General features: G+C 40.2%; 1 protein-coding gene across 1 annotated transcript in view; it reads left to right on the top strand.

Moving 5' to 3' along the window:
- Positions 1–24,754, top strand: part of notch1b (notch receptor 1b) — a 43,878-nt gene extending 19,124 nt beyond the window's left edge. The window contains exons 5-34 of the mRNA XM_057359135.1: positions 1,700–1,822; positions 1,956–2,189; positions 2,700–2,855; positions 3,030–3,215; positions 4,416–4,529; positions 6,506–6,619; positions 6,876–7,109; positions 7,200–7,310; positions 8,332–8,524; positions 8,748–8,893; positions 8,977–9,090; positions 10,344–10,463; positions 10,544–10,696; positions 10,777–11,005; positions 11,871–12,072; positions 12,379–12,532; positions 12,638–12,822; positions 13,058–13,190; positions 14,185–14,442; positions 14,529–14,641; positions 15,722–16,293; positions 16,365–16,799; positions 16,948–17,096; positions 18,000–18,210; positions 18,372–18,459; positions 18,598–18,760; positions 20,231–20,526; positions 20,627–20,774; positions 21,744–21,841; positions 22,212–24,754. Of these exons, the coding sequence (XP_057215118.1) occupies positions 1,700–1,822; positions 1,956–2,189; positions 2,700–2,855; positions 3,030–3,215; positions 4,416–4,529; positions 6,506–6,619; positions 6,876–7,109; positions 7,200–7,310; positions 8,332–8,524; positions 8,748–8,893; positions 8,977–9,090; positions 10,344–10,463; positions 10,544–10,696; positions 10,777–11,005; positions 11,871–12,072; positions 12,379–12,532; positions 12,638–12,822; positions 13,058–13,190; positions 14,185–14,442; positions 14,529–14,641; positions 15,722–16,293; positions 16,365–16,799; positions 16,948–17,096; positions 18,000–18,210; positions 18,372–18,459; positions 18,598–18,760; positions 20,231–20,526; positions 20,627–20,774; positions 21,744–21,841; positions 22,212–23,528 (6,749 nt within the window). The 3' untranslated portion in view covers positions 23,529–24,754. The remainder of the gene's footprint in view (positions 1–1,699; positions 1,823–1,955; positions 2,190–2,699; positions 2,856–3,029; positions 3,216–4,415; positions 4,530–6,505; positions 6,620–6,875; positions 7,110–7,199; positions 7,311–8,331; positions 8,525–8,747; positions 8,894–8,976; positions 9,091–10,343; positions 10,464–10,543; positions 10,697–10,776; positions 11,006–11,870; positions 12,073–12,378; positions 12,533–12,637; positions 12,823–13,057; positions 13,191–14,184; positions 14,443–14,528; positions 14,642–15,721; positions 16,294–16,364; positions 16,800–16,947; positions 17,097–17,999; positions 18,211–18,371; positions 18,460–18,597; positions 18,761–20,230; positions 20,527–20,626; positions 20,775–21,743; positions 21,842–22,211) is intronic.
- The last annotated feature ends 2,296 nt before the right edge of the window (positions 24,755–27,050 follow it).

Here is a 27,050-nt window from a genome sequence, read left to right as displayed (position 1 = left end):
TACTGTGTTGTCAAAGTTGACAAGCACTTTTTATTAGTTAAATATTTGCAAAACCCAGTGAAAAACAAAATAAATTTATTAATAATAACGATTTTTGGCAAAGAAATAATAAAAATTACGAAATATGGAGATACAAGGTTTCAGAAGGACAGCAGCGATATATTAATGTTTGCTCTTAAATCTTTTGGTTTTAAGAATTTAAAAAAATTCTGTTTTATAAAAATAAACAACGATCAATGTATTATTTTTATTTATAATTTAATTAGTATAATGAGGACTGACATCCCTTACAGATGAGGTCATTAGATGACAGATCAGTGGCCGCCTCTTAACTCATCACCCGGAGGAAACTCGCTCGGTTTATTTTGACTCACAAGTGTCCTGTTGACAACACATGTTCCAGAAGCAAGACAAATGATACCAGCCTCCTATCCGGGTCAACACTGCATGTAGAGATTTAGATGAGCTCAGTGGCTTTGCAATAACAATGTGCTGTCAGTGTTTTCCACTACTTTGGCACACTGGATCGGCCGCCTCTTCCAGCATGCTCCTCGCTACACTTGGTGGAAGCCCAACCTAGCTGTAGTATCTGCAATCGGCTCCTGTTGTAGCTCTGCCTGGATGTGTGTGTGTGAACAGGCCGGCAGGAAAATATCTGCACTTATCGAGAGGAAATGTCTGAACGACAACATCCTTATACTAGTGTCCCTGGGTTTGAGTTAGTGTTGGGAGAACGAGAACGTGTGGATGTGTGCAGTAACACACTGAAACGCACACATTAGTTTCGCCTCACGTCACCACATTGGAAATCTGCTAAAAAGACAACAGAAACCACTACAGAAATTATATACAGTTATATACAGTTGAGACTCAATAGTCTCAACTGGTAATGTAAAGGGTTCTGTTGGTGGGATGTTATTTGGCCAACACGAACCAGCAGAACACCATGAATCCTGTTGGAAGGCCCAAAACACAATGCACAAATTAATTTTGTACTGGTTTGAATAGTAAACAGCTTATGGTTCGTAATGGAAACCATTAGAATGTATATTAAATCCATGTTTTTTTAGCAGGGTTGAGCTCGTATTATGTAAACTAACCTGAACCTGCATTTAGGTGCTTTAAAGGAAAAATACAAGCGAATATTACATTTTATGAAACATCTATTAACTGACAGTTCTGGAGTTAAATCGAAGGAAACTGTGGTTAGAGTCGGTTTGTCTGTGTCTCTACCTGAGACCTGGTACTGCCACTCTTCTTAGAAACTAAAGACCGTTGACCGCAACAACAGTAACGACTGCTTTCGAATGTAATAGTGAGTTTCAAAAGCACTTTTTTTCTTCGTTTACACTGGGAAACAATTGAATTTGCATGTTTGTGTTGAAGGATTTGCGTTGTGCAATCTGATATAAATATTTAGTCTTTCATGAGACGGCATGAGTTATATCTACAAATTCTTCAGCAAATATTTGGTATCCGTGGCGGGTATGTTTGAGATGATGGGTTACGTTATGTAGTATTTATTTATGTGTTTTGTTTATAATTGATGTCATTTTTTGGGGTGACTGCAAATACAGATCTGGACCAGTTCCATGGGTGCAGATTTGAGTAGAAAAGTGAATCCGGCCACTTTTGGCTTGTTGTTCAAACTGTGTAAAACTTTTACAGATCATTTTTTCCCTCGCTTCCCTCTCTCCAGGCTTTAGCGTTCAGAACTGTGAGGAGAATATAGACGACTGCCCGGACCATCGGTGTCTAAACGGAGGAACTTGTGTGGATGGAGTGAACACGTACAACTGCCAGTGCAAGCCGGAGTGGACAGGTGCAACAAGATTTACAAAGCTCAATATTAAGATTTACAAAGATCAAAGCCGCGCCTCCATACATAAAAACCCTTTTTTATTGCCAATTGATCTGTGTTTGGAATATAAAATTCATGCGTATGCTGATTCCAGGTCAGTTCTGTACTGAAGACGTCAACGAGTGCGATTTGATGCCCAATTCCTGTCAGAACGGTGGGACGTGCTTGAACACGCAGGGTGGATACAACTGCGTGTGTGTGAACGGCTGGACTGGAGACGACTGCAGTGAGAACATAGATGACTGCGCAGACGCAGCTTGCCACGCAGGAGCTACCTGTCACGATCGGGTGGCCTCTTTCCTCTGTGAATGCCCCCCTGGACGCACAGGTGCGCAATGCTTTTTCTCGCACCTGCGAGTAGCGATTTGAGACACTTGGTTCTGTTGTTTCAGTCACTGCAAAAATTTAATTTCTTGCTTTGTATTTTTGTCTTGTTTCCCAGTACAAATAGTTAAAAATCAAGATATATTTGCTTGAGAAGCGAAATGGCCTAAGATACGAAGTGTTTTCTTATTTGAGTTTATGCTTAAACACATGATCAAAATAACACAATAAATGCAGTGGGGTATGAAAAATAATAAAGAGGTCAAACTTACTTGAGATTTTTAAAAATGTCGACTTTTTTGTCGTACTTATTTCTTAGGTCATTATGTTTCTCAAGTAGATCTTGATATCAGTTCTTTCCAGGGCAGATTTTTTCAGTTTTCTAGTTCATAATATGTCAAGTTTGTCAACATTAGATGACCTGAAAGGTTTGATTTTATGATTTATTAGTTTGTATAATATGTAAAGTGTCATATACAATAGATAATTCTCAATTTGTGTTTTTTTGTCGTAGGTCTCCTGTGTCACTTGAATGATGCTTGTATTAGTAATCCCTGTCAGAAAGGCTCCAACTGTGATACCAATCCAGTCAATGGCAAAGCCATCTGTACCTGTCCTCTGGGTTATGTCGGCCCAGCCTGTGACCAAGACGTTGACGAATGCTCGCTAGGTGAGGACCGACTAATATTTAAAACGCAATATAAAAATGTGTTTATTGAACAGTCTCTGTACTTCATAATTATTTACAGAAAGGACCTTGTTTTTTCAGACATGGACAGAAAAGTACTGTGTTATTATTATAAGTATTTATGTGTCTATATGTGCTTTATTAATCTTTCTTTAGGTGCAAACCCTTGTGAGCACGCCGGAAAGTGCATCAACACAAAAGGTTCCTTTCAGTGTAAATGTCAGCAGGGATTTGTGGGAGGTCGATGTGAACTCGATGTAAACGAATGCTTGTCAAACCCCTGCCAGAACGATGCTACGTGTTTGGATCGAATTGGAGGCTTTCATTGCATCTGCATGCCAGGTAACCATACTTCACCAGGCCCGATTCTCAGTAGAGTGCTTCTGTCATGATGCAGTTTTGAAGCCAAAACCCAGAAGCGAGTTTTAGCATTTAGCATTTTTCTTATTCTAAAGTCAATGGGTTTTTTGTTAAATTCCTGCATCTCTAAATTTTAATAAAACATTACATTAGAATTATATTATATTTATATTATTAAAAATACTAAACGTAAAACACACAAGCAATACCTCATTTTTTAAAAGCTTTTACATCTTGACATTGAAATTGATGTTGAAAGTTTTATTTATGCTCCAAAATTCATTTGTGAGGATTGTCTTCATAGACAAAACGTCTCAGTATCATACACTTTTGTTGATCGCAGAGCTTAATTTTTGCAATTATCCAAAAGCTCATGTTAAAACCCTATTAGCTTTTTGTCGAGGGAACCAGTGTGAACTTTTGGGTTGGTCTGGCAAAATACATCATCACTGCAGCACTCTACGCTCTTTATACTGTAAATGCCCCCATATTGGTGATGTCATTACCTACGAATAACATTAAAATCTAAAACACTGCTTCTTAGAATTGTAACACTGTTGGTTAATCGCTGTATATTAGGGCTGTGCAATATATCGAAATGATCGAAATATCGCAGGTGCATATCGCAATATGCATATCGCGATGGTTTGCGATAAATGAGCTATTTAATTCTTCGGAAAGTTATGTATGGTCAAAGTTTTAGGTCGATGCGGATAGTATAGTATCTATCTGGCACGCGGATGTTAGTTGGGATATGTGTGCGTGTGCATGATAGCGTGCGCGTGCTCTGGCGCAAGTCAATCAACAATCCGCGCCGCGAAGCTAAATTTGTTTTATTTATTTTTGTTTATTTACAAAATGTCAGATTTGTTTAGTGCAACAGTAAAACATGGCTGTTCACTTTCAGAAGTTGTAGTGATGCTTTCTTTTTCCTAAAATAATGTGAAATATATGTTGGTTATATAATTTCTTTAATATATTTTAATACAATTTAAATTGATTTTAGAATAAGAAATATCCTATCGCATATCGAATATCGCATTATTTAGCATGCTATCGCATTTTTCCTCAATATCTCACAGCCCTACTGTATATTCTGTTTATCATACACCCAAAGAATCACTGACAGCATCTCTTAGCCGTTCTGAATTCTCTTGCTTTTTCTCCTATATTAATTGGCAGGGTACAAGGGATTCTTCTGCCAGATCAATACCGATGAGTGCGCCAGCATGCCCTGTCTCAACAATGGGAAGTGCATCGATAAGATCAACAACTACCAATGCGAGTGCCCCACAGGTGAGCCGTCAGGGGTCAATCACCTCCCAGGACAGAACAGAGAGGAGAACAGTAATCCCTGCCCCGAGGCTGGTTTAGTCAGCCCCGGCTAAAACGCCCAGAATAATCCATAGAGAAGCTTCCAGAAAAGTTGTAGACAGTTTTTGCTTGGATAAGTTGTGAGGTGTATTTTGTTTATGAATAGCAAAACACTGTCAATATCATGTTAGTTTTAAATTCAATTCAGTTTTTATTTAAATAGCGCTTTTCACAATGTTTCATTGTTGCAAAGCAGCTTTACAGGAAGTAAATGTGCTGGTTTGTGCCAAACTTATTGTAGTTGTTTACATTTTTAAATCGTTTTTTTATATATATATTTTTATATGTTAGGTTAATTTTTAGCAATTTTGTAATGCACCTTTGTCATTTTGGTATTTATTTTGTATATTGATATATAGGCTTAATCTATTTAGAATTTCAGTTTTAGTTTAGTTTTGATTTAGTTTCAATTGATTTATTTCAGTGGTGAACTTTAACTTCAGTTCATTGCAATGCAACATTTCTCTTTTAGTTTTATATAATAACCTTGGTTTCTACCAAAGTTTTGTTTATAAAGTATAATGCACATGGTGAATATAAAACGCATAAAAAATTAAGTTTCCAAATGCAAACGTTTATACAATGCACGACAATGTTTAATATTTGATTTAGTTTTTATTGTTGTAGCCAGAATTCATTGTATTGTTTTTTCTCAATTCCCGTGAGATGAAAGTAATTTTGGTGAAAGTTTAGCGCACATCTCATAACGGGATCAAAGACGAGTTTTGAAAAAGTCTCTTTAGGAAAAAAGCACATTACAGGATACAGAGGAATTCATGCATAAATGGGGAGGCGGCATAGCTGTTGTGCCATATGAGGCGTGTTGTGTAAGGAGAGGGGCCTTCTGGGACTCTAACCCCAGTTTGGGAGGTGATACGCTGAAGGACTGGAGGCCTGGCCCCTTCACCGTTTCAGATGGAAATCAGAGCCCCTCTTCAGCATGCCGCGTTCCCATTCACCAGTGTACACACTGAATCCATGACAACCACAATGGGCGCTTTTTTAAATGCGCCATTTCAAAGAGTCCTCAAAAATTCCTGTTTTTTGAAAGATGCATACGACAGAGCTTGATTTCAGATACCAGGGGGTTTCAGGGAATGACGTGAGCGGGAATTATTTGTCAGGATTATCAGCATAACACATTTAACCAAAATCCCTAACCCTGTCTAATAAACTTTTGGAAAGTCCCACGCCATGCCATCTGTGCTACTTGTACAGACTTAGCATAGACTTAAACTGAAGGAAGGACCAAGCCGTTTCTTTTAACCGACATTAAGTAAACGCCATGGCAACCATCAAGCAACATCCTAGCAACCACCCAGGACATCTTAAAAACCACACAGGAAAGCCCTGGCAATTTCATTGTAATCTGAGTCATTGTGTTGAGAAACTTGTGTAGCCCCAAAGCGTTAAATATGTCCCATAAGTCTTTGCACTGATGGATTTGTAGCCCATAATGTGTTCAGACTGTATATTTGAACAGCGGACGTGTTTAGCGAGGGATTAAAATAACTGAAGTAGAAGACATGAATGTTGGGGGCGACGGCGCAGTTGAATAGCAAGAGGTCAGGGGTTACGAGGGGCTTTTTTGGTGAGGCAGACTCGAGGGGGGGGTCAGAGGCTGGATTGGAGAATTCACATTGTGATGGAAAACCTCTACGAGACAAAGGAGGCAACCGGCATGGCTTGGCATTCCATTGAATAGACAGTTCCTCTTTGTCTGATACCCTTGGTTGTGAACCCCCCCCATTGAGCCCCCTTTTACTATGGCTATTTGAAAACCTGAGAGAGAGTACTGAATGCTGGGGCGTGTAGATGAGTGTGAAGGAATGAAGCTGGTCATTCTGATGACCCCTCCTCTAACCCCGCCCCTCACCTCCCTCTGCTTCTGCCCTCAGGATTCTCTGGTAGCCAGTGCCAGTTTGACATCGACGAGTGTGCAAGCACCCCCTGTAAAAATGGCGCCAAATGTATTGATGGGCCCAATATGTACACCTGCCAGTGCACAGAAGGTACGGTGATGCGTTTATACAAAGACATTTGCTTCACTTATGCAAGAAAAATTACCCAAAGTTTTTTTTAATTGAATGTGCGCTATTTAGAAAATTATGTTTAATAAAATTTATGTTGAATGATGAACGCTTCTGTTGAACGCTCAGCACCTATTTGCGAATTCAGTCGTAGTCAAAAACAACTGGTGATGAAAAGTCATGAAAAGGAATTGGTCAGTGTCTAAAGAAATACAATAAACAAATCTTTCGTTTTTAGGTTACACAGGACAGCACTGTGAAACCGACGTAGACGAGTGTCTCTCCAACCCGTGTCATTACGGCACCTGTAAAGACGGCCTGGCATCCTTCACCTGTTTCTGCCGCGCGGGTTACACGGGCCGCCTGTGTGAGACCAACATAAATGAATGTCTCAGTCAGCCATGCCAGAACGGAGGCACATGCCAGGACCGGGAGAACGCTTACCTCTGTGTCTGCCCCAAAGGAACTGCAGGTGCCATGCGATTTACAACACGCTCGATTAACAAATGACTACGTTTTTTGAGTGGAAAGATGTTTATATTGTCTGTGTTATGCATTGCAGGTGTTAACTGTGAGGTTAATATAGACGACTGCAAAAGCAATCCCTGTGATTATGGACGGTGCATTGACAAGATAAATGGTTACGAGTGCACCTGTGAACCAGGATACACAGGTGAGTAATGTCAGGCGTAGCCTGTGTTAGACTGGACAGTTAAATTGTCAATAAATTGACAACGATGAAAATCAAGTTTATTCGTTTATTCTGATTACACACCCCTTGGGCCTTTGTAGAGCAAAAAAGTTTCAGGGAAGCCAACCCTTTTTTTGCTCTCAGCCATGTCTGTGTTTAGGTTGGCTTAATATGGAGGGCGGGGTTTTGAAGATAGGGGGTGTGGTTAACAAAGTGGGGGTGGTCCAGTGGCGAAGTGTAGTGGAAGTCACCACAGTGACTGAAATTGATTTCGGGCTTTTGGAATGGAGAACAACATACTGTTTCCTATACTTTTTACTAATCCTAAATATGTCCTTTCCATAAAAGATCTCAAATCTCATTGTCAAGATAACAGACTTTGCAATGAAAAGTTAAAGATTTGAAACAAAACCATGCTATCCTGTCTCATGAGTGACTCTTTAATTTATGAAAATGCAAATGAAGTAGTTTTGTATTATAGGTGGTACACTTAGTCCAGGTCTTTATCAGTATAGATGTGAGAGAAGTAAACAGAGAGTTCAACAGGTGAGACAGCTGGGGAGAGACAGCTGGCCAGCGAGCATACACACAGCCCGGGCGGCGGTATTGGTTTACAGTCCCGCTCAATCCCTCGCCTGCCGAGCAGACACGCAGGCCGCCCCTCTCCTCCATTCAGCCCGAAAAGATCTCCAGGACATCTGGGAGCTTGAAAGGAGAAAAGATTTGTGAAAGTCGATCTTTTAAAAGCGGGAAGTTGGCCGGCGCTTTAAAGACGAGTGACAGACGAAACCCCTTCCTTTATGCTAGGCATCGCGTTGGGTGAATAGAGGAGCTGCCTCAAGTCGAGGCTAGAAGTTGGGCCGTAAGCCTAGGATTTCATGGAAAACAAGAAATGGACCAATGAATGGTGTCTGGTTAGGAATTAGGGGTTGAAACCTGATGTTATCTCAGATGTGACTAAAATAGCTTGGGGTTTGGTGACCGGTGTATGTTTTTTTTGCAGGGAAAATGTGTAATATCAACATTGACGATTGTGCCATCAATCCCTGTCACAATGGCGGAACATGCGTGGATGGAGTCAACGGGTTTACGTGCTTGTGCCGCGAGGGCTATCATGACACCACCTGTCAATCACAGCTCAACGAATGCCTCAGCAACCCTTGTATCCACGGACACTGTGAGGATAAAATCAATGGGTATGGATTTTATTTCAACACATATTCTAGTATTTTAGTACAGGACGACCCGTGCGTTTTCATTCCAAGATCCATTTAGATAATCTGTGTAATCTATGTAAGCCCACTAAAATATTTTTCGTTGGAAAAAATGACCGTAAATGACCAATTTGGACCATCTTAAATTCATGAAAATGATAAAAAATTCTTTAGAAATCCTTAAAACATTCATCTTGCTTGACAGATACAACTGTATTTGTGACTCGGGCTGGAGCGGCATCAACTGCGACATCAACAATAATGAATGTGAATCGAATCCCTGTATGAACGGAGGCACCTGCAAGGATATGACCAGCGGTTACGTCTGCACGTGCCGCGCTGGCTTCAGCGGTCAGTATCGTTCACTTCTTACGTGCTGTGTGGCGTTCTCTACGACCCTTCAGTCCAAACTCAGTCGTGATGTTTGATTTTAGGTCCGAATTGTCAAACTAACATCAACGAATGTGCCTCCAACCCCTGCCTGAACCAGGGAACCTGCATCGATGACATAGCCGGATACAAATGCAACTGTTTTCTACCTTACACTGGTATGACTTCAAATACACTTCACCATGTATTTTTATTGTGCATTCCAATTAATATCAATCAAAGTGCAGTTGTTTTTTTATTTAAGGCATAATAACTAAATAATACAGCTAAAAAACAATAAAACATGATTTTTTTTACCCTTTTGGTTCAGCCCTCCACTACAGTCCCATTTCTCATGTGGCCCCTTGGGATTAATTGCACGCCCCTGAATTGATGTTTGAATGATGCATACTGTAAATTATTATAATAATGTGTCTTAAATGACGGTGCGCAAATGTTTGGCCATTTTTTTCAATATTAAAGTATTTATAAAACGCAGGGTAGAAGGAATTGCATGTACATACTCTACTGTATTTATCAAATTTCAGTTTGGAATAAATAAAAAAAGGTTTAATTTATTGTGCGCATAATATGCGGCCCTTAACAAGGATTCGAAAACATGATGTGGCCCTCGAGGTAAAAAGTTTGCCCACCCCTGACTTAGAGTATAGCTTCGTTTTAAAAAAAGTAGCTACAGTGTTTCTGTAGCTCAATTGGCAGAGCATCGCACAAAGGTTGTGGATTCGATTCCAGTGAAATACACTATATCTCGTTTTAGAAAAACAGCCTGCCAAATGCATAAATGCGGTCTGAGAATCAGTGTGAATGAGATGCTGAGCTACACTGTGAAGTAGACTGAAGTGGCATCACGTCTTCCTCATACAAGCTCCAGTATGTTGACAGTAGCTCTTCAGTAAGCCCTGCAAGCATCTTTGGTGACCATACAGGAAAACGTGTTTTCAGTGTACTACACATTCTTTCCTCTCACGGTGTTATTTGACAAAACAGATAATGATTTTCTGCCTCTGGAGCCGAGATCATATGACTTTCTTGGAAAAATCCACAGCGTTATAGCAAGAACAACACACATCTGATGTCAGCAGGGTGGGAACAGCAGCCTGTCATGTTTCCTGTTTGCTCGACTTCCTCTCTCACAGAAACACAAATGGGCAGACAATGGCAGGAAAACCTGCGGGCTTCCTGCAGGGGCCGGCCGTCGTGGAAACCAGATAGACCAAATGTGCTTTGCTTGCTAGGACTGACAGGCTAATCTACAGCAGAGAAACTTCTGCTCTTCTATATTTGCTGCCGTTGAGATTGCAAAAACGTCTAAGGCCTAAAAAATCTTGAATGAAATCCTTTAGAAAAGCTTATTGCATAGTGGTTTCTCTTTGAAAAAATTCTCTTTTTAGTTTGACATTTTATCCCCTAGGTGAGAACTGCGAGACCCTGTTGGCTCCGTGCAGCCCCAAGCCATGTAAAAATGGAGGCGTATGCAAAGAATCCGAGGATTATGAGAGCTTCTCCTGCGTGTGTCCTGAAGGATGGCAAGGTTGTCATTTTAAAACCTCATGCATAATTGACTCCATATATGTTTGCACACGTGTTGAAAACCTATTCTTTGCACTGTAGGCCAGACATGTGAGGTCGACATCAACGAATGCGTCAAAAACCCTTGTCGAAACGACGCCACCTGTCAAAACTCAATAGGCAGCTACAAATGCAGCTGTAAGTCCGGCTACGCCGGCCGCAACTGCGAGACGGATATCGATGACTGCAAACCTAGTGAGTTTCCCCTCCAGTTTTATATCGTCATCACTTTTACAGTGATTTTCTTTGTTAAATCGTCCTATGTTTTCATCCAGATCCCTGCAGTAATGGAGGATTTTGCAAAGACGGGGTGGACGCGTTCACTTGCACCTGCCTCCCCGGTTTCCGGGGCAACAGATGCGAGGAAGACATCAACGAATGTGAGAGCAACCCGTGTAAAAATGGTGCAAATTGCACGGATTGTGTGAACAGTTACACGTGTACCTGTCCACCTGGATTTAGTGGGATACACTGTGAGAATAACACGCCGGACTGTACGGAGAGGTAAGATCTGGGTAACATTTCTCCTCAGAGAACTCATGAAGCTACGGTCATAAGTTCGGTTTACAGGGGTTGCACGATGTATATCTTCCGCCAAATGTATAGATGTAAATGTAGATTTGAGGGTAAATATTGACCTTTTCTAACAACAGTTAATGTTTTGGATACAACAAGCAATTGTTACAACCAAGACGAGGCAACAAAACAAACTCAAATTCTTTTCCGTAGAAACTAACAATGATGGAAACAAACAGTAACTGACACATACCCAACAACAAGTAGCCAAAATTAAACAACCATGTACGATCTTTTTGCACAACAGTCTGGAATCTAATGAGAAGTTGAATTGCAAAATGGTGTCAAATTGTTTTTTGATATGTATCAGTGCAAGTTAAAGACTGTATTTTAAAAGCTTTAATCTTCTAAATGCTAATTTTGTCAGTGTTTTGGAGCTTAATAGTTGATGGATATCCAATATATTCAAACTAAAATCTCCAAAAAACCCCTTTAATATTGATTTCATTGGGACTTTAATAGTAATGTTTGTATATACAGTAGTATATGGTAATTTTCTACTTAAATTAACAAAAGGAATTGTAAAATTAAATCTGTATCTTTAAAATGAAACCACTACTGATCTTAGGTCAGCTCATGTCTGGCCTTGCCATGCTAAAGTATCATCTCACCAAAAACGGCTTCTTCCTCAATTGTCCACTAGCGCCCCCTATGGTGAACAAATGATAGTGCCGCTGATTTGACAGCTTTAAATCATCATAAATGATTTAAAGAACTATTTTTTACTGTTAATTAATTTACCAGATTTGATATTTTAACAGATTTGTAATCAATGTTTCTTTTTCAAACCCAGCTCTTGTTTTAATGGAGGCACCTGCGTGGATGGCATTAACAGCTTCACCTGTCTGTGCCCGACGGGCTTCACCGGCAACTACTGCCAGCATGACATCAACGAGTGCGACTCCAGACCCTGTATGAACGGAGGCACCTGTCAGGACAGCTATGGCACGTACAAGTGCACCTGCCCTCAGGGATACCACGGGCACAACTGCCAGGTGAAACAGATATAATACATTTTTTCCCCTAGATTTAAAAATAGATATACATTATGCATTGGCTTTTTGATTACTTTGACTGCAAAATGGATAAATATCAGAAGATCGATCTGATCATTAACTGATGAATCAATCCATTGCTAATTTATCAATAATTATAGATATTAAAACTAATACTAATGAAAGGAAAACAATGAAATAAGTTTTTATTACATATAAATAAAATTGGGATATACAGTACTTTTAGAGGGACTGCATTGACATATTAACTAAGGACTGTATAAAAAGTTCATACTTGATCTTCAGGAGCTGGTGAACTGGTGTAAACCATCTCCCTGTAAGAATGGAGGTTTCTGTCGACAAAGTGGTACAAAATACAGCTGCCAGTGTCAGACGGGCTGGACCGGTCTCTACTGCGATGTCCCCAGCGTCTCTTGTGAAGTGGCTGCCAAACAGCAAGGTACATTTATTATGTGTTCTTGTGCCTCGGGCCTGTATGCCACCCAGATCCCTCTCATTACTTCACAAATGCACTTTTGTAGAAAGTTATTGGGTTTTTTTTCAGGAGTGGAGGTGGCTGGACTGTGCCGTAACTCCGGCCAGTGTTTGGACGCCGGAAACACACACTATTGTCACTGTCAGGCTGGATACACAGGCAGCTATTGTGAGGAGCAGGTGAACGAATGCATTCCCAATCCATGCCAGAACGGAGCCACCTGCACGGATTACCTTGGCGACTATTCCTGCGAAGTAAGTGAATATTTGTTGGTTAAGGAGAACGGCAAAGCCTTAACTTAGCCAGAGTAACAAAACAGGGGTTCCGCAGACTCCATTCTCAAAGGTGTCATAATCATTAAAGCCTTAACATGTAAATCTCTCTTCTTTGTGAAAGAATTGCTTGTTTTGCAAGGAGGAAAGAAACCGCTAAGTAAACAGAAAGGGCCTTGTTTCATGTTTGTCATTCGTTCGCTCTCGTCTCTTGAAGTGCGTGCCAGGTTATCATGGAGTGAACTGTTCCATGGAGATCAATGAATGCCTCTCTCAGCCCTGCCAGAACGGAGGCACATGCATCGACCTGATCAATACCTACAAATGCTCCTGTCCGCGGGGAACACAAGGTCAGCCATCACTTCCTTCACTCATTTGCTTTCTGCGCTGATCTCGGTGGTTCTTAATGAGGAATCAGCAGGCCTAGGCGTTCGCCTTCTGATAGATCTAGTCATGCATGTGAAAGGAAATGTCTTATCTTATAGACGGATGTTTTTATTCATAAAATGGAAATTAATAACCTGGGAATTTTTTGCGTAGTGCATTATGTCAGTTTGACTAGCTTTAGAATCTAGTGTGTTGCCTACCTAAGCAGCATTTCAGGGCATTGTCGTTGTGATGCTCCAAAAGGTTTCACAGTTTCATAATGCATTGCAAGGCGAGAGACGTGAGGAATACTTAATATTAATATATTTAAAAAATAATTAAAAAGAAATAAAACATCCTAAATCATTGTAGTTTTAATTTCAAATTCTAAATGATTAAGGAATAATAATAAAAAATATATTTCATACATAAAAAAGAATCATTGTAATTTAAATTTCTAATTCGAAATCACTGAGGAATATTAATTATGAATATGTGTCAAATGTTAAAAAAAGGAATGAAAATTCTAAATCATTGTAATTAAAATGTCAAATTCGAAATCATTGAGGAATATTAATTATAAATATATTTTAAAATTAAAAAAAGAAATAAAATGTTCTAAATCATTGTAATTCAAATGAAATCTAATTTCGTCGGCGCCAATAGCCCTGTGGTTAGAGTGCCGACATATAGCGCCAGTTCGCTCACGGCGACCCGACTTCGATTCCCGTCTCGATGGTCCTTTCCCGGTCCCGCTCCTCTATCTCTCTGCCCAACACATTCCAGTCTGTCCTTTACAGTCCTATCAAAATAAAGGCCCTAAAATATTTTTTCTTTTAACCATTTTAAGGCTTATTGGCAATTTAATTGAGATTTTCCTGTGTCTAACTAAACAACTTAAACAAGGCTGGTTTCACATTTTGTTTAGCAGGGTTAAATAAGTTTGTGATAACCCAATTCTCTCTGTTCCTCTCTCAGGTGTTCACTGTGAGATCAACATTGACGACTGCACGCCCTTCACCGACCCCATCACCCAAGAGCCCAAGTGTTTTAACCATGGCCGCTGCGTGGACCGAGTGGGCGGATACCACTGCATCTGCCTGCCAGGATATGTCGGGGAACGTTGCGAGGGCGACGTCAACGAGTGTTTGTCCAACCCTTGTGACCCCCGGGGCACACATAGCTGCACACAGCTCACGAATAACTACCGCTGCGAGTGTCGCACTGGCTACACGGGTACGGCAAGCAACTGTGGACCATCTCTCTGTGTCTCATCTCTCTGTAACACAAGCTAACATGAGCATGTTTGTGTTTCTCCGCAGGTCAGCGCTGTGAGAAAGTATTTGATGGGTGTAAGGGAAAGCCTTGTAGGAACGGAGGTACATGTGCTGTGGCCAGTAATACTCCTCATGGCTTCATCTGTAAATGTCCACCGGTGAGGATCATACGCGGGTTTACATCATATGTCCTAATTTATGCTTTTATATGAGATCTTTTTCATTTCACGAAACTTTATTACCGCCTTCCGTTTCCAACCTGTATGATTACAAAATTTTCATTTTTGGGTCAACTATGTTAGTTTTACAATATGTCTCCAAATGTTTTTCCTAAAGTTTTTTTTAGAAAAGAGATGCAAATGAGACACTTTATTAAAGAAAATATACATGTAAAATTACTAGGATGTTTTTGCCTTGGGAAATTTGCCATCTATTTCGTCTACTAGGTGTGCAGAATCAACACTTCTGATTTTATATATCTATTTTGCAATTTTTTTCTAATATTTCATATTATTTCATTTTATACAAAAAATATAGGTAAGCAAATACACAGGACATCAAAACCTCACTGGAAATATATATGTTTCTATTTTTTCCTTGTTTTTCTAACATTTCATATTATTTCATTTTCTACAAAAAAATAGGTAAAAAATACAGAAAATCAAAAAAGCTCACTGGAAATAAAAAAATTCTATTCTTTCCTTGTTTTTCTAATATTTGATATGATTTCATTTTATACAAAAAATAGGTAAAAAAATAAATACGAAATCAAAAACTAACTGGAAATATCTATTTTTCTAATCTTTCCTTGTTTTTCTAATATTTCATATTATACAAAAAAGACATTACAAAAAATACGTTGAAAATCAAAAAGCTCACTGGAAATATCCACTCTATTTTTCTATTCTTTTCTAATAGTTCCTATTATTTGATTTAATAGCAGAAAATACGTAAAAAATAAAAAGCATACACAGACTACACTTTTAATCCTAACAAAAAATATTATTACATTGACTACAATGGTATAAATATTTTGTTGAATCATTGTCCTGCTACACAACATGCATACAGTTTTTGATACAGCAGATAATTCATAATATATTTGAATAAAGCTCAAAGGCGTCAATTTTCTAAAGTTGGACATCACATTTGGGCAACAGCTTTACACTTGCTTATCTTTATTGGATTGAAAAGAGCAATATCAAAATGTTCAACTCATATATGTGTGTCTCATATAGGGTTTTACCGGCTCAACCTGTGAGTACGACGCCCACACCTGTGGCAGCCTCCACTGCAAAAATGGCGGTACCTGTGTCTCCGGTCAAAAGAGCCCTAAATGCTTGTGTGCCCCTGCCTTCAATGGTCCCGAGTGCCAGGATCCCGCAGAAGGACACTGTACGAACAACCCCTGCTACAACGGAGGCACCTGCGAGTACATCTCAGAAGCTCAGTACCACCACTGCATCTGCCCCACCGGCTTCAATGGCCTCTTCTGCCACATCCTGGACTACAGCTTCCCAGGTGGCACAGGCCGAGACATCACGCCCGCTCCTGAGGTGACGGTCAGCTGCGAGGTACCAGAGTGCTTTAAGAAGAAGGCCAATAAGATTTGCGACAGCACCTGTAATAACTACGCCTGCGATTGGGACGGAGGGGACTGCTCGCTGAACTTCGTCGACCCGTGGCAGAACTGCTCGGCCGCGCTGCAGTGCTGGCTTTATTTCAACAACGGGAAGTGTGATGAACAGTGTCACAACGCTGGATGTTTGTATGACGGGTTTGACTGCCAGAGACTGGAAGGCCAGTGCAAGTGAGTGGTGTTTTATGCTTTTAGAAATAATACTACAAGTCTGTTTCTAATCATTTTTGCTTCTCCTAAAGTCCACTGTACGACCAATACTGCAAAGATCACTATGCAGACGGCCACTGCGACCAGGGCTGCAACAATGCCGAGTGCGAGTGGGACGGGCTGGACTGCGACGGTAACGTCCCCGAAAAGTTAGCCGCCGGAGTCCTAGTTCTCGTCGTCCACATTATGCCCGACCAGCTCCGGAACAACTCCTTCGGGTTTCTGCGGGAGCTCAGTCGGGTTCTCCACACCAACGTGGTTTTCCGGAACGACGGCAAGGGAAAGCTCATGATCTACCCGTATTACGGTAATGAGCAGGAGCTGAGGAAGCACAACATCAAACGCTCTCTGGACAGCTGGGCAGACGCTTCCGGTAATGTCCTGAACTCGGTGAAGAACGGCATCTACAATATAGTGGTGGAAGGAGGAAGAAAACGCAGAGAGCTGGACAGCATGCAGATCAAAGGGTAAGAATGTGAAAATATGAGCATGTGTCTACGAGAATGAATGTTATTTGTAACTAGTTCTGTCTGTTACGGGTGCTAGAATCCAGGCCTCATGTAACAATTGTCTTATTTAGTGACGTTGCTTCATTTTATCCTTGTTTTCCATCAGCTCTGTGGTGTACCTGGAGATAGACAACCGTCAATGCTACCAGCAGACCTCCGAGTGCTTCCAGAACACCAACGACGTGGCGGCCTTCCTCGGAGCTTTGGCTTCCAGCGGGAATCTGAATGTGCCCTACTACATCGAGGCGGTCACAAGTGAGTGTTAAACGGACACGTGCACCACTCAGGTAGGCACAAGCGTCGTCGCGTGCCTAGCGCATTCCCATAATTCTCTCAATCAAGCGTGGCCTCCCATCTTATTCAGTTGTATTCCAACCGCATTCACCACCGCCAACCTTTAACCCTGCACCGCGAGCCGCCTCCTACAGCGGATTACAGGGATGGCTTTGAAGTTTGCGTGTTTCTTCCATATAACAATGAAGCGTATGCGCATCAGACGGACTGAACAATCAATGCCGCAGTCTGGTGCCAAATCCACCGGCTTCAGGCACCAAAATAGCTAATTGATACACACTCATTTGTCCCGACGAGATACTCTAACGTACGTCCGCACGACGTACATCCGAAATGGTGGGGGCCGGCACAACCTTAACCTCGTTGAACGTAGCAGGACTTAATAGATCTCCAAGGGTTTAAGTGAGCAGAGTTTATCATTTCAAAATCGTTAGCGGAGAGAGCCCAGAAAAAAACGCGGGAGGAGAAAAATTGATCGGGAGTGTGCTAGAAGTTGGGAGTCTTTGTTATCTCGAAAATCCGAATAAATCCTTCGTCTTTACAGCTTAAAGTGTGCGCAGTAATTTGAAGTTCATTAATCCCTCTCTTTTTTTCCCCTTAAAGAAGAAGTGGTAAAGTTGTCTCCTGGGCTGAGAAAGGGGAGAGGAGGTGTTCAGTTCCCTCTTTTCTTTCCTCCTTCGTTTCTTATTTGCCAGCTCGTTCTTTTTGATGAGGAGCGGTTAGCAATTCTGATTACCTCAAACGCGCATCTACCGTCCGCCGTCGACACGAGGCGATTTGCTCCTCACCTTCGCACGAGGAACCGGACCTGTAGCGCCATCCCGCACTTTTGTGGGTCTGAAATGTCGACCCTTCTTGTTTCAGGCAGGATCGAGGAGCCGCCCTTAGAGCTGTACCCGGTGTATGTGGTTCTGGCGGGACTGGCGCTGTTGGCCTTTGTCGCAGTGGGAATGGTCGCCTCTCGAAAACGTCGCCGTGAACACGGCCAACTTTGGTTTCCAGAGGGTTTCAAGACCAGCGAGCCGAGCAAAAAGAAGAGGAGAGAGCCGGTCGGCGAAGACTCCGTCGGTTTGAGGTCAGTACGCCGTGGCATCTTTGGAGATCTGGTGGCATGAAATAGTTTGGAAGTTTGAATTAAGATTGGAATTGATGTGATGGAATTGGTTGGGTTTGATTGACTGACGTTTATAAAGTGCTTAAAGAAATGTGTATAATGGGACATTTTTGTGTGAACAGGCCACTGAAGAACTCCGACATTTCTTTAATGGATGACAACCTGAATGAATGGGGCGAGGAGGAAACGATGGACACCAAACACTTCAAGGTGGCCCTTCATATTTTTCTATGATGAGACAAATCAAGCAAACCACATTTATTTACAATAAATTGCTTGATAAATAATATATTAAAGTAATACTCACTGGAGAAGCAGGTTTTTGAATGTGTTCTTTCTCTCTGTCAGTCTGAGGTGCAGGCGATGCTGGATTTAGTTGATCAGACGGACCACCGGCAATGGACGCAGCAGCATCTGGACGCAGCTGACCTGCGCATTCCCTCTATTGCGCCCACACCTCCTCAGGGCGAGATAGAGAACGACTGCATGGACGTCAATGTCCGGGGACCAGGTTGGCCGTTGTTATATTATTACAATATTTTCACAATCTTTTAGATAATATATTTTGCGTAATATCATTTTAAACGAATTTTAATATACATTTACAATAGTTATTTATTATATATACAGCATTATATATAATGTTTGTATATTTATATGTATATATATTTTAGAATTTAATGTATATTTGTATATTTACACATATATATAATTTATTTATTTTATTTATAATGCTAGATATATTTACTTATATAGTGCATTTATTAATTATTATTAAATTATTTTTATAGTAGTTGTTATCTTGTATATACAAATATTAAATTATATACTGTTATATCCTTTACTATTTTATAGTAGTTTTTATTGTTTAATATTATTATTATCATTATTATACATTTTTTAATTATATTTAATGTAATAATATAATGCATTATATAACTATGTATTTAACTATAGCCCTATTAATCAGAAGGCAGGAATATGCCTCGTACCTTAAATTAGATGTTTGACTAAGAAATTGTAATTTGTATTTATTTATTAGAATATTGCAGATTTTTAAGGCGGTGAAAATAATTTTACTTGTCTAGCTTACAAAGATGAGGAGGTCGTGTTCGTTTTGATTTCTTTTTGAGAACCAATGCAGTAGGTGTCTTTGTTCATAGACTACACCTGTTCTCTGGTTTGCGCAATGTGTATGTGCGTGGAGCGCAGGGTTGAGAAACTGAATGGAGATTTAAGTAGGAGTTAATGCTCAGGGCCCTGAGGGAACAGAAGTGCACTTCAAAGACTCTGACTGCGAGCTAGAAATCCTGGGGTGTGAATTTTTTTAACCAGTTTTAAAGATTTTTTTGTTTTGTTTTACAATATGCAGCTTACATGTGTTTTGTTAATGAAAACACAGTACGAGATGCTCAGACGGCCTTTTTATAAGCACTGATATACCCCGACAACACTGTTCTTTCGCAAGATTTTTCCTTTTTTGGGGATTGATGTTTTTAAATTGACCAAATCAGGTCTGATCTGGGAATAGCGGTCCGTTTGAAGCTGAGAAGCCCCTGTCGAAGTCAGGGCAGAAAACAGCTCCTCAGAGATGATGATACTCAGTTTTACCAGCGATTGAGATTTCAAAGCCCGGCCTGCTTCCCCCGGCCTTACCAAAGCACCACGCTTCATTAAAATCCCTTATCGAAGTGATCTAGGGTGACTCGGAAAGGCAACGCATCAAATCCAACTTTGATTTGTTTGTTTCCTTGGCGTCTGTTACTTCACTTTAAGAAAAAAAATGTGTCCGTTTGCCATCAGACAAGCCTCAGTCAGAGGAGAATGTATTGCTCGGAGGTTACATTTTACAGCTCTTTAGGAGAAATTAAGAAAACAAATTAGAAAATGATTATGAAAATGTATATGCATACTTTTCTCAATATAATTCATTGAATGTATTGTCAAATCGGAATACTATAATTCTTTTTTTCCTCTTCAGATGGCTTTACCCCTCTCATGATCGCCTCCTGCAGCGGGGGAGGACTTGAAACAGGAAACAGCGAGGAAGAAGAAGACACCACCAACGTCATCAATGACTTCATCTACCAAGGCGCCAACCTTCACAACCAGACGGACCGTACGGGTGAGACCGCCCTGCACCTGGCTGCCCGCTACGCCCGCTCTGATGCTGCCAAAAGACTTCTGGAGGCCAGCGCAGACGCCAACATCCAAGACAACATGGGAAGAACTCCTCTACACGCTGCAGTGGCTGCAGATGCGCAGGGAGTTTTCCAGGTGTGCGAGTTGGAATTGCAGTGTGATGTATATGTGCTCGAATGTAATTCATTTGAATCAAATTAATTCAGTAATATTTCTATTATTTGTCATGCTGCAGATTTTGATTCGTAACCGTGCCACAGACCTAGACGCCCGCATGCACGATGGCACCACTCCTCTGATACTGGCAGCGAGACTGGCGGTCGAGGGCATGGTGGAGGAACTCATTAACTGCCACGCTGATGTCAACGCTGTCGATGATTTCGGTATGATTGAATTTATATTTTGATATTAAAAATGTCATTTAACACAAGGGTAATATTTGCTCACAACATGAATTTCTTGATAGAACTAAAGCATTTAAATGATTATTTATTTTAGATCTAAGGGGTCTTAACAAACTTTTAATGGGACCTCAATGTGACATAAAAGGATTTAAAATAAGACTAAACCCAATAAGCGATAAACTAAAAATCATGATATTTCTTAGCGTTTGGTTATTTTTATAACAAGTATTTTCCTAGTTACACAAATACCTTGAATATATACTGTACATACTGTACGCATCTTTAAAAACATCCCCAAATGCACCTCATGGAGTTGGTTTAGAAATGTGCAAATCAGCATAGGTAAACATTTGAAAGAAACAAATATTTAAGAACGTTTAGATACTCCACCAGAGTCGTTATAGTTTTGTTATGAGTTATGGTATTTGTTGATCTTTTTTGTTACTTTATAAGTTTAATTTGTTTTAGTTCATTTTTGTGCCTTGAAGGAATAGTTTACCTTCAAGATGAAGATTCTGTCATCATTTACTCACCCTGTTTTAAACCCTGTGTCACTTTCTTTCTTCTGCAAAACGCATAAGAAGTTATTTTGAAAAATGTCGGTAACCAAAAACAAATGGTTTTCTGATAGCAGCATTTTTCAAAATATTTTCTTGTGTGTTGTGCAGAAGAAAGAAAGTCATACCGGTTTAAAATGTCAAGAGGGCGTGTAAATGATGACAGAATTTTCATTTTGAAGGTGAACTATCCCTTTAAACTTATTTCAGTTTATTGCTGAGGCAACATTTCAAAGGTTTTCAAATTATATTGCGCCTGATGTTTGATTTAAATTTCCAGAAATGTTTTATAATTCCCTTGTTCTCGACTAACAGTTGACTCAGTGTGTCCAAAAGTGAGGTTTTGTTTGACTGTCACATGTTTTACAATTGTGTGTTTTTTTGTCTGTAGGCAAGTCTGCTCTTCATTGGGCAGCTGCTGTAAATAATGTGGATGCTGCTGTGGTGTTGCTAAAGAACGGTGCAAATAAAGACATGCAGAACAATAAGGTAAGAGCACTTGATAGTATGGTATCTAAAAATTATACTTTCAAGATTTACTGTAGACATTTTACAGCAATACATTAAGAGATTGGGCAGACTCTTTTATCTGACGTACAGTGCACATTTTATGATAGATTTCAAGTTAAAGCTGCAATCTTCAATGTTTGCCTCTATATCGCCATCTCTGTTTGAAACATAAAATTACAGGTTACTTCACATACTTTTCTTAAAAGTAAATGTACCCAACAGCTTCAATGATTAACGTAAGCTTACCATTGTGAATCGGGGTAAGATAAGGAAAAGTTCGCTAACACCAAAATTGACAACCGAACACCAAAATGCTTTTGGCTTACAAATGTTTGTTTCCCATGTTCAGGAGGAGACCCCTCTGTTTTTGGCAGCGAGGGAGGGAAGCTACGAGACCGCCAAAGTTCTCCTCGAGCATTTTGCCAATCGAGAGATCACCGACCACATGGACCGTCTCCCACGAGACATCGCTCAAGAACGAATGCACCACGACATCGTGCGGCTCGTCGACGAGTACAACCTGGTCCGCAGCCCCCCCATGCACAGCGCTTCCATCTGCACCACCCTTTCTCCACCGCTCTGCTCTCCCAACGCCTTCATGGGAGGCATGAAACCCTCCACCCAGAGCAAAAAACCCAGGAAGCCCAGCGCGAAAGGCATCGGGTGCAAGGACGGCAAGGATATGAAAGTCAAGAAGAAGAAGAATCCGCAAGACGGGAAGGGAAACTTGTTAGACAGCTCGGCCGTGCTCTCACCGGTGGACTCCCTGGAGTCGCCCCACGGGTACATTTCAGACGTCGCCTCGCCGCCCCTGATGACATCACCATTCCAACAATCACCCTCTATGACACTTAATCAATTGCAGGGAATCTCAGACACCCACATGGGCGTCAATCACCTGGGTATGACCAACAAGCAAGACCTGACGCACATGCAGTTTGACCCGATACTCCCTCGCCTCACCCATCTGCCGGTGGCCGGCTCTAACGGATCGTCTGGAATGAACGGCCAGTGCGAATGGCTCGGTCGGATACACAGCGGCATGGGTCAGCCGAATCAATTCGGAGTCATGAGGAACACCTCAGGCCACCAATCCAACCAGCACGGTCTCATGACGTCTCTCCACAACGGCCACCCCGCTGCCACCCTATCTCAGATGATGAACTACCAAGGCATGCAGAACACGCACCTGACCGTGCAGCCGCGTTTAATGCAGCAGATGCAGCAGAACATGCAACAGAGACAGCAGCAGCCGGGCATCCAGCTCCAGAGCTCCAACCCCAGCGGCGTGAGCCAGAATTTCATCAGCGGTGATCTGGGTGGACCGGAGCTCCAGCAGGGCACCGGGAACAGCATGCCCCTCCATACGATAATCCCCCAGGAGACCCAATTGTTAAACCCGTCCTCTCTGGGTCCCAGCATGGCCGGCACGCAGTTCCTAACACCGCCCTCCCAGCACAGTTACTCGGCCACTATGGATGGCAACACACCCAACCACCAACTCCAAGTGCCCGAGCACCCTTTCCTCACACCCTCGCCGGGTTCGCCCGACCAGTGGTCCAGCTCCTCGCCCCATTCCAATATGTCGGACTGGTCCGAAGGCATTTCCAGCCCTCCCACCAGCATGCAGTCGCAAATGGGACACATACCAGAGCAGTTCAAATAAATCTGTTTTTTTTTTAAAGCCGTGCACTCTTTCAAACCAGAATTACTAACCATGTTTTTTTTATTTATTGACGTTTTCTTATTTATGTTTTCACCTGTTTTTTGGGGGCAAAATATCTTGATAATAATAATGAAGTTTTAAAATGTCATGCAATATATATAATTTCATATTGCTACACACTGGGTATTTATTGGTCTTAAAATTTGCCTCTTTTATTTCAGTTAATGATTGGCTGTCATTTTTTTGATTTGTTATACCTGATTTTGTATAAATTTGTAAAAATGTATGGGCATTTTAGAAAGCATGTTTGTTTTTTTCAACAAACTTCAGTGTTAACTAGATTTGTGTTGTCTGAAACAAGCTGCTTTGCCGTTATTAGAAGACGAATGACTGATGAAAAGTTCTTGTTATTTTGTTCTGGTTATGTTCTCATTTCTTTTTGTTACAAAGTTTATACTACAAATGAAGTAGTGGTGTTGTTACCGTTGAACATTTGTATAGTTCCGAATGATTTTGTTCTTTCTTTACCACATATTAAATACCTGCAAAAGCAGATTTCTAAACGTTCGCTGTGAGTGTGGATGTGAGTGAGGATCTGAGGGAAAACTTGATGTCGACTTGTATGAAACAGGCGCAGCGTCAAGTGCTCTGTATTTTTCCGCCAGTTTTGTGGAATTGGTCACGTGGCCAAAAGTGTCTGGGGTTTTATGGAGGTGTTTCAAATTGAACTTCTCTTTATACTGTACTTCCAGTTTTGTAACTTTGTTTGAGCCTGTGGCTACTGTAAATAGATACACTGTTTGCGTTTGTCATGTAAACTGATTTTGTTTCAGAAATCTTACGTGTGCCATGGAAATTTTACATATTTTAATGTTATGTAGTTACAGTTTCTATCATACGCAGAACGTATATATTTTTCTCAGTGTCACTGGGGTAGAGACAAATATAAGATATACACCGAATGGTTAGAGGATACGCCATATAAAATTACACAGTTGGATGATTTATGACTCACTATTTATTGTCCAATAGTTTGTCACAATATAAAGGGACATGGTGGTGTCATATATGATCCTCTCTAAGTATCCGTGATTATTTTTCAGAAATATAAACAGCACTGATTATAAAATATGTAAATGTGTAGTTAACACCCAGAGATTTTTCTGTCGGTTCTACGGTCTGTAAATGTTTCTTTGCATAATAAAAGATACCAACGTGTATTGAGATTTCAGTCTCCTGTGTGTTATATAATAGCTTTTATAACGAACTGTTTTCTAGCTTTTTCCTCACGCTTTCATCAGTTCACACACTTGACCAGAATAACATAAAGGTCTGAAGATCTTAAAGATGGCAGTAGATTTGCTATTAGTGTCACTGTTTATATGTACAGAAAATTATATTGAGCATGATAAAAATAAGAAAAAGTAGCTTTTACCCTTCATATTTGGTTCTTTCAAAATGATTCTGGTTTATATTTTTTATAATAATTATATTCGCTAGATTTGCTACCCAAAGAAAAAGTAAAGTTTGTGGTTTTCAGTAATAGAATGGCGTGCAGCGCCATCTGTTGGTGGGTACATGCCATCTTTTACTGTATCAACAGCGCCATCTGCTGCTGAAAGAAGACATGCACGCATGCATGCATCAGTAGCATGGCCGAATGGGCAATTTGGGCAAACACCAGATAATGTAACTAACTGGCATATTGTCACGCTTTCTAAAGTTGCTCAAAGGCTTTATTTTATGCCAAGGATTAAAGGAGAACTTCAATTAAAGGTCCAGAAATAAATGAACACAGGAAGGATTGCTTGAAGAACAGCCATGACTAAACTGTCAACTATTACCAACATTTGTATGAACTAAACACAGCAGGCTTACATGTGTGCAGCCTTACTGGCACTTTTTTGAGTTCATTTCACATCGTTGTTTTCTGCTGAATAAGAAAACCTTCATTTTTCTTTGTCAACTGCTATATTCAGTTTATGAACTATGTGAAGGCAAATCACAATTTCGTCATTATTTTGTAATGAATTCCGCTAAATTTAGTCATCTGAAGAGACATCTGAAGAGAATAAGAAGGAACATTTGAAGGTAAAAGGGTAACCTTTTTGCCCAGCAGTGCATCCAAATGACTCGATGTTTGTGAAAAGTCCCTCATCACAAACATTTCAAAAGTTTTAAATAGGTCTACACCTCTTTCATACTTTTATATGGGCTATTCTACAGAATTTGAGCAAACTGCTGTCCCACATCAATAAAACATATTTAAAAAAAGTTTTCAAATCTAAATTGTTTACCAAGATCCTTCTATTCTCTATAGAAACCCACAATAATATTTAAAATATCAGTAAGCTTAATTTATATAAAATCATAATTTATTGGGTACTTTCAATTGGGAGGTGGCTGTCCCGAACCCAAACCCCTAAATTTCAACGTATGTCAATACTATTAAAATAATTTTTGTTGTTGAAAAAAGTGTTTTAAAAAAAAGTAAAGTTAAAAAAAAATATTTATTTTATATTTCATTTTTAAATGATTAAACTTAATGTGGAGAAAATGTGTCCCGCATTTTCATTTCACTACCGAAACAGTGTATGCCATTGGCTGAGACTGATTTTAGCCACACCCCTACATTTTTTTATCAAGAATAATTTCTGTGTCCCTCTCTCCAATATCTACATGGTGAGTAGATAGTTCTTATTAACTTGAAGTAAATCTGTTCAGAAGTCTAAAAATCTGTGTGCAACGCTAAGGAATGTCACTACCAAACATCTTTTTTCTGCAATTAAGCAAACTTTTTGGGGCGTTTAGCTTTTATGTGTGTACATCTGTTCAGAACTGTGCTTGCTGATTAGCATCTTTGAGCTAGGCTCAAAAGTATTCAAAATTTGTCACTACCAAAACAGTCACGACCGAAACGTATCACTGGGTATCATTGTTTCGGTATTGACAAAAATTGTTTCAGTAGTGAGAAAAAGGGAAAAATAATTTATTTGGGGAAATAAACAAAAGTCAGTACATTTATGCAAATGATTAGTATTTTAGTATGTTTTAGTAGTGAGATAGTACAAGAGCTGTAGGTTTTCTATTAGATATTTACCGTCAGATGTGTGTCTTCTATATGTGCTGGCTGCATATGTGCAACATAGTTAGTTATTCGTATTAACATAAAATGTTGATAGTTTGATTCAGCTGTGAATGTTACATATTGTAGCTACATACCTGTAGCTCATTGGTTAGAGCATGATGCTAGCGACGCCAAGGTCATGGGTTCGATCCCAGGGATTGCACATACTTAGATACAAATGTATAATATAATGCAATGTAAGTCGCTTTGGATAAAAGCGTCTGCCAAATGCATGAATGTAAATGTAAATATTGTGGTCACTACTAAAACATTGCCAACACTGCTGAAAATGTGTCTGTCACGACCGAAACATGGATGTTTTTTCAAAATAAAAGTATATTAAAATATCAACTAAGATGTTTTGATACTGTACGGTTCAATGTATATATAATCTA

Source organism: Triplophysa rosa, linkage group LG2, assembly GCF_024868665.1.
Source record: "Triplophysa rosa linkage group LG2, Trosa_1v2, whole genome shotgun sequence".
In the NCBI taxonomy this organism is placed as follows: domain Eukaryota; kingdom Metazoa; phylum Chordata; class Actinopteri; order Cypriniformes; family Nemacheilidae; genus Triplophysa; species Triplophysa rosa.
This window is presented reverse-complemented; position numbering and strand designations above follow the sequence as displayed.